Here is a 14,712-nt window from a genome sequence, read left to right as displayed (position 1 = left end):
CTTTAGTGAGAAAAATCGAAAAAACGAACTACAAACATATTAACGCCAAACATTCGGTAGAATTTATAGAATATTGTAAAAATTATGGTCTATTACCAACATATATTTATATACATATATAATAATAAAATAATCTATATGTAGAAGATAAAACGTTAACAACGAATCACACTTTTTCTTAACAAGAGAATCCAAACAGTCATAAAACTTTCCAAAAATAAATTAACTCATAAATAAATAATCCTACACTACACTATATTACATCTAACACACACTCCATTCACACACTCACACACACACACACACACACACACACACACACACACACACACACACACACACACACACACACACACACACACACACGTATTTGTAATGCAAAATTAAAATAGTTCTTGAATATATATTGATCAATTTTTGAGTCTAATATACAATACAGAGATGTTGCAGAAGGAAAGACGAACAGAACGGTCGACTTGAACAACATCAAAAAGTTGATTGAAAAATTACTTCTTCCACTTTATAGACTATGTTAAATAAAATTTATTTTATTATAATTAAACCCTTAAATCATTCAATTTATTATTTATTCATTCATTCGAATTATTAATTAATAAAAATATAACTAAATCTTTAACAACTGAAAATAGAAAAATACAATCACAAAAAAGCTTTAGTATGTAAATTTGCGTGCAAAGGCTAAATTTTAGCATGGAATTTTTGATTTTGATCTGCTTTTAAAATTATTTTCTTGCTAAACGTTGTTCGATGAAATTACTGAATAAAAAAAGCAGTAGCCTACTATATATGTTGTAGCTAAACAACCAACCACGCTTAATTTATCCTGGTCACCTATTTTTTCACGCGTTGCGTCTGTAAATATTGGAGATAACCGTTATCCATAGCCATAGTACAAACAACCTCACGTAATATTTCCCCTCTTTTCAAAATCTCTTCTTAATACATTCTTATTTTGTAATGAACACTTGAAATAATTTATGTGAAACCTTTCTTTTTCTTCTTCTTTGGTCCTTATTTGGCAGATGGCTGCTGAGGGTTTCGCAGCCAATACGCTTATGTGGGTGTTGATAATTCACGAATGTTCCACTCTAGTCTGTTCATTGCTGCGATCTTCGCATAGATTAAACTCAATCGTTTAATCTGCAGATCTTCTGTTAACTATTTTGTTCATGTCTTTTTTAGCGCGGATCGTTGAATTTTCCAATGATCGAGCCAAACTCTCCAGAGCAATTTGCGCGTAGTCCGGATTCGTCCACTCCGCAGACATGACAAAACAATGAAGGAGTCGTTGCTGTTGCATATCTACATTGCGTGCGACATTGAACCGTAAGCATGAAACTCGGAAATCTCTCGGTCGCGACCACCGTATTCATTAAAAATTCTTTTTAAATTTATTGTCTAACACTTTATTCATAAAGTTATAAACATCACATTTAATACATTAATTTATTAAATTAATCGAACCATATATTTTCCTATTTATACTCTAATTTTTAGAGCGGCGTAGCCAGAAATTTGTTGGCAACCTTTTTTGCTCATCAAAAATTTCTTGGTGAATTTTGCTATTTAAACAGGTGTACAAAATATAACAAAATCTTATTGTTATATGGGGGCCGAAAAAGTTTACAATCTAAATTTTCCAAATTTATAAAGAAATTTTGTACAATAGAGCCTTAACTCTAACTTAACTTTCCATGGTGGAGACTTCAGCCCTAAAGCCCCCCTGCCTACGCCTCTGCTTCCTTATAAAAAATAAACATTAAAGGTCCAAGTAAGAAAATTAAAATTTATGAACTTTCTTGCAAAAAGACGAATGAATCAAAAAAAATGACCAGATGAAGTAGAGAGGTGGGAATGTTGAACTCAATGAAAATGGCAACAGAAAGATGTTATAAAAGCAGCTAAAATAAAAATTACCGATTAATTAAATTAACTAATCTACAGCATGCATATAAACAGTAAAAAAAGCAGCCAAAGAAAGTTAAAATTTCAGTCACAGTATAAAATCAACACTAAGAATATTGTATAAGATGTCAAAATGTTAAAACAAACCGTATCGTTGAGCAGTTCATTGGCAAAAAAATATTCTGGTGTGTTGTTTTTAAGCAAGGTCATGTATTCTTCGATCTGGCATCTGTTCAGCTGATCTTTATACGTCTACATTATCATTATGATATTTTATCATAAACTTGTAAAATAACGATTTTCTCCATTTAAATATATTCTTGGTGGTGTAACTAATGTTAACTCAACTGTTGAAGCGTCCAGTTCTGCATAGCAGTGATCTGGTCCAAAATTGAGATGTCTCAACTTTCATTAAAAATTATTGGACAAAATTTTTAACTCTATTATATGTTGAAAAGCTCCTTTAAAAATTATGGAAATATAAATATTCAATATAAATAACTGTAAATAGATTATTGATTGATCCAGATATAAATAAATTTTCCAATGTTGGGTTATCTGAATCTTTTAAAATCAGTTAGTCATCTCTCAAAATCATTTTATTTTACAGCGATATTTTACTCGCCTTAAATCCTTGACTCGTTTATTGAAAAGTAATTTAACTACACAATTAATCTACACTTTTATTATATTCAAATTTAACCAGCTATTTTTTATCGTAAATTTCATCATTAGCTAATGAAGAACAATATAAAACACATTTTGCTTAGCATCTGCATTCTGGCTGTCATTGCACTGCACTGTATTTAACGGGTATTACGTTGGCACTCACGCACACACTATATATGATAGATCGACGATATTCATTTTCAAACTCAAAAAAATTAACAATGAACAAACTTTAAGAACAATTTCATGGCAAGAGCACTTGGACGCTATTTGAATGCGTTGATCCAAATCCTCCACTAACAAGCAATACTTTTCTTTAATCTACAGTCACGCAACAAATATCGTAAACTAATGAAAAATATCGATGAAATTAATAATATAAATAGCAACATAATTAGAATAATATGAACATGACCATTTATGAAGCGCCCGGAGCCAATTTAGTAGTTTTAAAAGGATAGGCTTTTAGACGTTCTTTTAAAATATGAAAGTAAGGAGCACGGGAGAAACCCATTCCAAACACCTATTGCAGTTTAGCGCATGCCTATGACACGATTAAGAAATGTGTGTCGCAATAATTCAATGATAATACAGTTATACATATAAAACAACATATCGATTGGAGAAAATGTCGTGTTGACTAAAAATGTCGTAGATAAGGGAAATCTATGTACTATATAAGCAGGAGAGGACCAAGAGAAGAATCGTGTGATACTTAGGATTTGATCCCGCCGAGAGGAGACGTGTATTTCTTAATTGTATAAAGCGGTATCTACAATCTAAGTGAAAGTAAAGTAAAGTTCAACAGAAATACAGCCAGATTGTCGACCCGATTTAGCGAGAGCAATAAGCGGATTGGAATTATAAGAAGTTAGATGGTGGCAAAATCTGAGCGTCATGAGATGTTCAAGTAATCTAGAAGACGTTGATCAGTTGGATATAAGTTGGATTGAATAATGACTTTATCAGCACTGGTAAAATCTAGATGATTTTACAGAAAGTAGAACAACATCGTGCAAAGGACGGAACTAGCTTCAAAAGCATTCAATTCAATTATATATTTATTTCTTTGAACGCTCGTATGTAGTCGCATTATATGTATATTTGTAAATATATCAATCAATCAATCAATCTTCGTTTTTCGTCCAGAGACCCGGTTTCCCGAGGTAGGACGTTGTTCTCGTTGCCATCAACTTTTTGCGCCAAATTAGACGATCAGTTGTATCCATTTCATTTAAATTTAGAGCTTTCATGTCTTGTTCGATTGTTTGCGACCAGGACTTCTTTGGACGGCCTTTGGGACGTGTGCCAGGTACTTCAACATTTGCAAGAGAAGTTATGGCACAGTTTTCACTTCGTTTGACATGACCAAACCACCGCAGACGGTGTTGCCGGCATTCGTCCTTTATATCATCTAAACCAGCACGACGCAAGATTTCGGTAGATTTGATGTGGTCCTTCAGACTAATTCGTTGCATCCATCGGAGCATTTTCATGTCGGTTCGTTGAAGTTGTTGTTCCAGTTTGGTTGTCATTGGCCATGTTTCTGCACCATATAACAACACCGGACGTATCACAGATTTATAAAGTCTTGATCGTAATGGTAGTGGGATGTCACGCCGCATCAATATAGAGGCAAGGAAATGCCATTTATTCCAGGCTGCACGTATGCGTGCTCGAACGGCAGCTTCAGCTGTTCCAGTACAATCCAGAACATCCCCTAGATATTGAAACGATGTGACTTTCTCTATTTTAATGGCTTCAAAAACAGTGCTATTTCGAATTTGTTGTTGTGGATTGATGCAAGCAGGACAAACAAAATTGGACACTTTAGATAAAGTACCAATTATTTTTGAACAAAGTTTGTGACACCACTGGTTACACTGCTGACACTTGATTGAATTGTTACCAACACCAGCTTTACAAACTGAACAGGGCCATCGCCCAGTAGCTGTGGATTGGATGAGTTCACCAGTGTTCATTGCTTTGGTGTTGCTGATGTTGATTTTGAATCCATGATCAGCGAGTCTGGTGTTCCAATCATCAAACATCTGTGCTGCATTCTGCTCAGATGTGGCTGTTAAAACGATATCATCAGCATATACTAGATTCCAAATGTCACCAGTGCGTATCGGTTTTGTGATTTCTTCCATCACAGTTATAAATAACAGTGGACTGAAAATCGTTGTGCTGACAAGAGTCTTAGTATTCGTATACATTTCCATCACAAGTCGAACAGGATATTCTGGAATGAGTTGTCGACGTAGACTCCACCTGATTGCTTCACGGGGAACTCGATCAAATGCTTTTTCAAGGTCTACAAAAATGTGTGATAGTTGTTGATGCTTTGCGAGGTACTTCTCTTGCAGTTGCCGAAGGATGTGAATTGCATCAATTGTTGATTTCCCCGCTAGGAAACCAAATTGATAATTTCCGATTGTGATGCACGACGTTAATCTTCTCTCAATGATTTTCTCGACAATTTTCAGGAAGTGTTCTAACAGACGTATACCCCGATATGATGAACTGTTCAATGGATCGCCTTTGCCTTTGTATAGCAGGACTGTCATGCTATAGTTCCATTTAGTCGGCATTGAGCAATTTCTCCAGATTTCACGGCAAAGTCGTAGTAACGTTTAGATACCTGCAGTACCAGATGCTTTGATAATGTCATTTGTGAGTCCAGAGGGCCCTGCTGCCTTTCCATCCTTCATAGCTTTCAGAGCTTCTGTAAGCTCCTCTATAGTGATGTCTGGAATCGGACCTTCGATGGGTGGAGCGTCAAAGTTAACATTGATGGGATTTGTTTCGTTTAACAGACGGTTGAAGTATTCTCTCCACTGTAGCTTGATCTCATCTTGTTCAAGAACCATCTCATTTTTGTCATTTTTGATACATGAGGCACCAACTATGTCTTTTTTCGTACGCTTTGCTTGTTTTGCTATACGATACAGAGATTTCATTTCTTCGCCTTTGCTTTTAGTGAGCCACTCTTTGCACTGATCTGTCCGAGCCAGTGCAACTTGACGTCTTGCATAGTTGTTCTTTTCACAGAAAATTTTATGGTCATCAACAGACTTTGATTTTTGCCATTGATGTATGCAACTTTCTTTTCAGCTATTGCATTTTGTACACTGTCATTCCACCACCAAGTGTCACGTTCATGCTGACGTTTTGTACCAGTTTTCCCACAAACTGTAGTTGCAGCGTTTATCAAAACTGTTTTGTATGTACTCCAATCTGTACCGGCTTGCGATTGGTGGTCTAACTGTGTGGCGACAATCTGTTGAAATTTTTCTCGATGACTATTGCTTTTCAGTTTCCACGTTTTGATTCTCCGAGGCATTTGTTTAGACTTATGTTTTGACAATTCGACAACCAGGTCTGCCACAAGGAGTCTATGTTGGGCGACACATGATCCGCCAGGTATAACTTTGACGTTTTTGAATAGCCTTCGGTGTGGTTGCTTGACAGCGAAGAAATCAATTTGCGTGGCTGATGGTCCACTTTTGTATGTTATGAGATGTTCCAACTTCTTTCTAAAATATGTGTTCAGTAAACAAAACCCGTGACTTTCAGCAAACTCAAGGATGCGGTTGCCATCTTCATTCCGTTTTTCATAACCAAAACCGCCATGTACGTTGTCAAAACCATCTATTTTCTCTCCAACGTGGCCATTGAGATCGCCTCCAATCAGGATTGTTTCACATTTTGGTATTGTTGAGATGGTGTCAGAGAATGCAGTCCAGAAGTAATTTTTCATCTCTTCTGATTCGCCTGTCTGTGGTGCGTATGCAGAAGAAATAATCATTGTTTGCTTTTCTATGCGAAGCTTCATCCACATGAGACGTGAATTAATCCTTTTAAAATCCAGTACTTCTTGGGCTAGCGGTTCTCTGACAAAAATTCCAACACCATTTTTGGCCGTCTATTGACCATTCCAGAATAGTTTATATTTTTCTTTGTCTGAGTTGACATGACACCATTCGATTTCCATCGGGTTTCCTGAAGGCAGCAGATGTCAATCCTTCTACGCTCGAGCATTTCTGCAATTTCCATGCTGTGGCCAGTCAGTGATCCAACATTGAGCGTTCCAAGTCTAAGTACCATAGAGGGGCCATTCTGAATTTTTCTGCAACATCCCTCCGCTATTGCATACTTCCCAGGGATTCTTAGCACCCCTTGACCACTTAAGGCCTGCTGGGGACTAGGGGCCGTTGTTTTTCTTTGTGATGGCATAGGAGTAATTTGGGGAAAGTTTTTACATCCGGACACCCATCCTGACGACAACCACCAGTTATAAGCGGTGGGCCTAGCTTTTTGCTCAAAAGCACGCAAGGCAGCGTGGATGCAGTTTTATGTCATGCCCAGGACGTTTTGTAAATATATATGTGTGTGTGTGTGAATGTGTATCCATTTATGTGTATATAATTGTTTTATATGATAACAATGTCTCTACTGCACCGCTGCAAAAAATTCCTGTTTATGTCGTATGCAAATTGCAAAGTGAACGATGCGCCGATCGAGTTCATAGACATATTTAAGATACTATTACGTGCTAAACTTTTAATAAAATTTATTTCTTAATGATAATAATGAATGGAAAAAAATATTTTTTTTATTCAACCTCTTTGGGCGCGTTCATGTGATGCAGCAATGAAACGATCCTATCAAAACTCACAGGTGACCTCATCTTGATCCCACCCATCCACGTCTACAAAAATTATTTAGGTCAATTACAAACAATTAAAACGATTAATTGCCTTTTAAATGGTATTAGAGAACCATAAACTTCTGAGACAATGATAAAGAAACTGCAAAAACGTGAAAACCTTCGTCTTGAAAAGGCTCTCAAGATCATTCCATCGTTTTTGGATGATTAATGCAATCATTGCTTTCCATAGATACTGTTTGTCCGTCAACTTTAAAAATATTGATTATAAATAAAATTGAAGACAAAATGAGTAAATGATTAGCGAACGCAAAATTTGAATTTAAATTAACAAACGTCTAACCTTTTGGGATTTTTTTATCGATAATGGACTGACGAAAAAATTCTGCACGATAAATTAAAAAATAAATAATACTTATTGGCAGTCAACCATCAGAATAAGATGTGTTTAAGATTCAAAGAAACAATCATTTCTATAGATAAATAACAACAATATTAAGGACGGCAAAATGGTGTGATGATTATTTAGAAGGTAGTGACCTGCTGTAGTGACCGGGTTAGAACGCAGAGAGATTCCGGCCCATTAAATTACTTTCAATGTAAATGTAATGTGTGAATCCACCTATGTGTGTTGTTGATTTGTCTGAGAATAAACAAACTATGAGAAATTTAACAGCAACAGCAATCATATAAAAATAATAGTTCATCATTGATGGTGCTTTTTGAAAAGCACCAGTGAAGGTCATGTGGATACAATCGTGGCTTCAGCCTCAAAGTCCACACTTGGCTATGCCGGTTGATAGAGAATTTGCGATTCAGTTTTGGTGGTCATCAGATTGTAATCAGAAAATGAACAATCTCTCACCAAGACAACGTTGATGATTGTACAGAATAAAGAATGTAAAAGTTCGATATTGCTCAACACTCGACGGCAGTCCACTTGTAATGAGGCGTTTCTTTACCAGCCTCGAGAAAGTGAGGATTGCATTACATTGCAAAACAAAACCGTCCCCATCACTATCTTGAAAAGCATATTATGTCTTTTAAAAGTGAATTTCTTTGACTATCGACCTCGCGCTATATACAGTCTACATTTTAACAAATCATCATTACAAATAACTTGTTCCACGCATACGAGCAGATAACTTTACATAGAGAATGAAATGTTTCAGAAGTCAGTTGGGGATGGGTTCGCTCGACAAATTTTACTCGACAGACGAAAAGTTCGATGCAAACAATAGATAAAATAACATTAAAATGTGACTAATGATAAAAATGAAATTATTAGATTGTTTTAATGATTTCACATAAAACATTCATACCTCGGGTTTGTCATAATGATAAAGGCAGGAATAAGATAATGTTGACATGGTTGCACTACCGACAAAACCATCTGAAATTTTTGGTGTTACTGGATTGGAAATATTTTTCTCATTTCTATAGTTTTCCTGTCAAAAAATATGTAATTCAAAGTTATTTAAGTATCAAACATTTAATTATGTATTAGCAGTGTAACTTGAATAATGTATATCATATAACCTCATTATTTAATAAACATCGTAAAACGGAAATTACTTTGACCGCCCTACTCCGGAGCACCTCGTCTAAAGAAATACAGAGCAACAACAAACAGATAAAATGCGGTCATGCAATGATAACAACAAACATAAACGACAAGTAGCTATCACAAAAAATGAACATGTACCCATAAAATGTTATTCATAAGCAGCAAACAACCGACTTGTATAGCGCACTGCAACTCAATCAAATCGATATATTGTTGTACAACGTAAGCTTCCTGCTGCAAGGTTTCCTCTTTATGAAAGTGGGACCTAACAATTTTTTATAACATTTTAAAACATCATTATAAAAAAAATTAACAACTCAATGCGATTGAAACTGTATTTAAATCGCGAATTTGTAACAAATTTTCAATAAAGCAGTACAGTTTCTTTGTTTTCAAAGGGACAGATGTCATTCACGCAATATTTAAAAGGGGTGTAACACTGAACGTGTTTTCAGCTAAATATCTAAGCGAAATCATTAAATGATTAAAAGACAATCGATAGGTAGAACAACATTCAATACATAAGAATTAAGCTACAGAAAAACAGAAGTCACATACTCTAGACATTTCTTCAGGCTGGCCACTTTGGACGATGCATTTGAGTCTTTCGTCGCTAACTTGAACTTTAACATCTTAGAATAATATTTGAAAATAAATATTTTATGAATAAATAAATCTCATAATTTATGAACTAATAAACAAATTGATCACGTTTGAAATAAAAACAAAATTCAAAATTTTATTTTTAAGCAGAATAAACAAACATTTCAATTAAATCAAATCTATGTCAAAATCGATTATGTATTCATATTCAAACCAAAAAAGACTAACTGCGGCGTTATCTGATCTGGAAAAAAATCTGGACAAAAAAATCAACAAAAAATTTTTACAAACTAAAACAGACCTATTTAACGTCATGTTAATTTCGTCAACGCTATTACAAATCACTTTTATATTCTTTGTTCGTAACTTAGCTGGAATAATTTCACTTTCACGCTGTGAAAACGAAACTGCCTTACTGAAACAGTAAGCGAAAAAAGAGAAACAGAGCAACGAAATACTAAAACGTCGTTATTAATATCAATAATAACTGAATAAGGAAAAATTTGTCGTCAATTGTGGTGTTCAAAAATTTTTTTTTAAACTTTTAGGATACAACGTTCAAAAGGTCTAAAAAAAGTTATTAAAATCAATCCTTTCAAAAAATTTGAAAACATACTTTAAAACATCAAACATGTTATTGCTGGGTTCTTCTCCAAGCAGATGGTGTATGTAGTGGTCCAGTGCCATTGGTCTTCTGCCTATCTCTAAATTGAACAAACTTTTCTTCATTGTTCTTTCAAGAAAGAGAACAATCTGCATTTGTTAAAGTTAATAAAAATATTCAGCTATCAACAATCAGATAATGTAGAAAAAGTGGATTTATTAATGTGTGGAATAAGCAAGATCAAAGTTAGTTTAACCCATCGTATTAGCAAAAGCTACATAGATTAGCATCAAGCAGCTCAACCGTCAATTAATTGTTGTTTTCAACCTTATTGAAAAACTCCAAAGATTAAAAAACTCAGCCCTAACTTTGTGTAAAAAAAATCAATGAGACAAAATTAATCCATAGAGAACCAGAAAATGAAAAAATTTCAAAAATTGTCGTCAATTATACATAAAATTAATCATGAACTGTGTTTTATGAAATTATAACCAAGTGATTACAACAAACTGTTAGTATTGCATTGCCGTCGCCTGTTTTGATGGCTTCATTAAGAAGTTCCAACTTGTGTTCACGAGATTTATAGCACTCTAATGAGTAAGGCTGGAAGATAAACAGATTTTATTGCGTGTGTGTGTGTGTGTGTGTGTGTGTGTGTGTGTGTGTGTGTGTGTGTAACGCAAGCTCATTCACTTATGTAAGCAAAATTATGTAAAGACAATAAACAAAAAAAAACTCACATATCCCCAAACTATCTTCAGCACGGTGGAACTAGGTAAAACAAATTCCTGCAATTTCAACAAAAAAAATATATTTAAGTTCGTGATGAAGTTAAACATCAGTTACACAAATATAGTTAACAACAAACATGTTGTACAAAATTTGCTGTTTGTGATAGAAACCTCAACGTCGATCGTGCCCCTCCTCTTATCTCAGTTGTACTGCTTTCAGAACTGATGAACTATAGTTTAATAACTGCTATGAGAACATACCTCAAGAAGAAATCTTTTTCTTCTTCAGAAAAAATGTCATATTATCATTATTAGTGTGATATAAGAATAATGTAACTTTACAAGAGAGCAAGTAATTGATTAGTTCCTTACTAGGTACATGAAACACTTTCAACAAAAGGGCTTTACAAATTGTCTCCAAACACATTTATCAATCCTCTCTATCAGGGAAATTCTTAGTCTTCTGCAGAGTTTTTAGAGTAACGAACTCTAAGTAATGTAGAATAAACAAAATCAATCCACCTTATCTGACCAATGACCCTCTGGTTTCTACATTCAAGCAATACAACATTTCTTACCATGCTTTTGACTATTAACTGTTTCAATATTTTTGGATTAAAACTCATACCGCCGAGAAGTGCTTCTGGCAAATGAATTAATTTTAAATTGAAGATGTCAGCACCTTGTTGCAGTTTATCAATATTAGAATAGTAAAATTACATTAACATAAATGACCATAAAAACATAATAAAAACTTTTGACTTATGGTTCCATTGAAAATTTACATATTCTATGAGTAACATAAAAATACTAAATGTTGAAATGGCGATCATCTAACATCCAGCCAGGGTTGTTAATATTATTATCAATGTAATATGAACCTTGCTAAGATCGCTTAAAGGAACAAAAATAAAAGCGTTGAAAGTGATATTTATAATTTGTTCAAAGAAAACAAAAATTAAAGGATCTAACAGTCAATTTTCTCTTCAAAAAGTTAACTTCAGCTTGCTCCTTAGAAGAGGAGGATAACGGGTGGGTCTGACTGACGGACGATGTCAATTTATCTGTTTGTTGTTATTGTTATAATCAATTCATCTAGACAGTCGGACTTTTACAAATGAATTCGTTCACCTGATTTTATCTGGCACGAACAGAAAAGTAAAATTGAAAATTCCTATAAATTTAATAAAAAAAGCTATAATAAACTTAAGTATTTTTCATCTGTCGATATATTTAAAGCTGTTGCAATCTGTAATCAATATAAGCTTAATTAAGTTATTTTTTGCAAACTTTTTTTACTACTTCTATCATTATCCAATCCACCTAGCCAACCTACCCTGCCAAAACCGCCAATGCAAAACCCAGTTCCGCATCACCACCTCAGTCACAAGAGTTATTCATGTCATATTTGCAGCATTGCAACACAGCGTTTGACATATTGTACCTATATGCATGAAATGCCCAATATAACAATATACCTTTAATCTCAACAACGTTCAAGTAACTATGTATAACACCAAAATTTTGCTTGTAACGTTGAAGCCAAAAAATTATTAGGTTAGTGTAGTTTATGTAACTTTTATTAGGCCATTGTTAATTTATTCAAATTTTCATTCAACAAATTTCTTACTACTTTTGTTAAGCTATATTAGGAATTAAAAAGCCGCCAAACTCATTTTAAATTCAATTTTGAATTAAACTTTTGTGCTAAAAAGCTCTACATACACATTCACATCACATGATGTGGGTATATGTATTTTCATGAGAGCCATCCCTTCACTAGACAGACATGTCACATATAAGAGCCTCTAAATTTCAAACAAACAGCAACAAACACTTCTAAAATTATAAAAGGCAATAGTTCAATTGTTCAAAATATAAATAACAGCAGCAAAACAAGAATAAAAACATAAGAACCATTATTCTTCAGTACTGTTGTGCTGCCTTCAACATTCTGCCTGATTGAAGAGCTACCTACGGCCATATAATAAAAATTTATTTAATTTTCGCAGTTTAAAACGAACAAAATTTACTGAAAAAATCAATAGCACTAGCCAACAATTTTATTATCCGTGTGGTCTTCTAATGTGTCCACTTCTCCCTGATAACTTCGATTAGACTGCGGGAAAATGATTTCGCTTTCCTAGCAAATATATATATTTATCGTACATATAAAATTTGACAATTTTAAATGTGCAATGCGTTTAAAAATTGTAACACAAAAAAGGATTATCAACATGTAAACTGAAAATTAAAAACATAATTAACGAGTTTTCAGTTATGTGATAGCAGTACTGATATATATTTATAGTTCTTTATGGATAGATCTATACTGATCTATAAATGTCAGACTTGGGAATTTAAATTACGATGAAGGGTAAATTAAATGCAGTAGAAAAAAATAGATCAGAAGAATATTAATAATCAGGTATGCAGTCAACGTGACAAACGATTATATTAGAAAAAGAATCCCAGAAACATGTGTATGTGAAGCAATTAGAAAAAAAGAATGCTATGGAAGTGGATGAGAGCTGAATTCCAAAAAAATTCAAACAGCTATAGAAAAAGATCAGACGACATAAAGGTGGCGGAATGGTTTATAAAAATATGGAAAAACAACGGAAACTATAAATACGTCAATTTAAAAACTGTTTTTGACTGTGAGTTGTGGAGACCATGAAAATTATATATATCAATGGTGGAGACATAGATAACGTGTTATAGGACAGGGGTGGCCAAACTTTTTGCTGCGAGTGCTGCATTGAAAACTATTTTACTTTGAAGGGCCGCATATGTATTTTAATAGCAAAAAGTAGCCAATTTTTACGACCAGTTGACCGGTGGAGAAATTTTTAAATGTTCATTTGTGGTTGATGATCTTTTTGGTCGTAATGTCTGGCTGACGACCTTTCTTTGGTCGACGGCCGCCATAGTTTGCCCATCTCATAGATAGACGATACGATGATACATGGACACTTTAAAATAACTCAATTTATAATTTATTAAAACAACAAGCATAAATTAAAATCTTTTTCCTCATTTTAATCATATATCTGAATTTTGAAAATTCTTTTTTTTTCCTTAGTTATATGATGACTTGGAATTGTTCTACGTAACTTCAAGTTACGTAGAACAATTCCAAGTTAATTTTTTCAAGTGAATCTAATAATAATTCATTTACATTTTTTAACAATAACCACTCAACATTTTTCTTTTATTCAAAGTTAAATCTTATTTCTGGACTATAAACTTGATATAATAATACTCTCGTTTACGTTTTATTAAAAAATTGACCAATTTTTGTGATTTTATACTTTCAAATAATTTTGTCCTATTTGAAATTTATGTTCTAACTTTTTCCGCCTAAGCTTCCACCACCTTCGATGGTCATTCCTCTAGACTTAGGAAAACCTTTAACTTTTTTTAACCTTTGTAATTTTTTATACTCTTCATAACATATAATTACAATGACTGTCTCTACTAAATAATCTGGTATCTTTCAATTAAAATGAAGAAAAAAATTGTCTCACAACCTCAATATTATAGATCCTACTCTATATTGTTGAAAAAAAATAAATTATTTAATTAATAAAAAATAAACCAACAAGGTCAAAAACATTTTTTCCTTCTGTTCTAATAGAATAAATTGAATCATTCCAATAAGATTCATCTTGAGCCATATCTTTTTGCTCCGAATCTTTTTAACTAAAAAATTAAATTTTATAAATAAAGCAAAAATTAATAAAGAAAACAGTTTTGGCACATTTTAACAGTTATGATAAAGCTGAATAAACAAAACATAAACAATGAAATAAGAAACACTTTTTTGGACATGTGATGTACTTTAAAAAATAATTAAAAGGTAATGTACACAAAATTAACGAGATTATTTTCAGAATCAATGTCTCGTCCATGGACACATACATGTGTGTAATATTAT

The 14,712-nt window shown here is 33.4% G+C and overlaps 1 protein-coding gene across 1 annotated transcript; it reads right to left on the bottom strand.

Moving 5' to 3' along the window:
- Positions 1-160: 160 nt before the first annotated feature.
- HELRODRAFT_188265 (hypothetical protein) lies at positions 161-14,163 on the bottom strand (the record flags this gene model as incomplete). The annotated part of the gene is made up of 14 exons (XM_009017232.1): positions 161-527; positions 2,074-2,178; positions 2,827-2,916; positions 7,223-7,309; positions 7,428-7,517; positions 7,611-7,652; positions 8,590-8,715; positions 9,009-9,099; positions 9,393-9,466; positions 9,666-9,693; positions 10,054-10,190; positions 10,552-10,644; positions 11,351-11,454; positions 14,127-14,163. 14 exons carry the CDS (start codon positions 14,161-14,163, stop codon positions 507-509), a joined length of 1,125 nt encoding a protein of 374 aa, XP_009015480.1. The 3' UTR covers positions 161-506.
- Positions 14,164-14,712: the final 549 nt, after the last annotated feature.

This window comes from Helobdella robusta (assembly GCF_000326865.2).
Source record: "Helobdella robusta unplaced genomic scaffold HELROscaffold_2, whole genome shotgun sequence".
Lineage (NCBI taxonomy): Eukaryota > Metazoa > Annelida > Clitellata > Rhynchobdellida > Glossiphoniidae > Helobdella > Helobdella robusta.
Note: the sequence above shows the minus strand (reverse complement) of the source record. Positions and strands in the feature narration are given on the sequence as shown.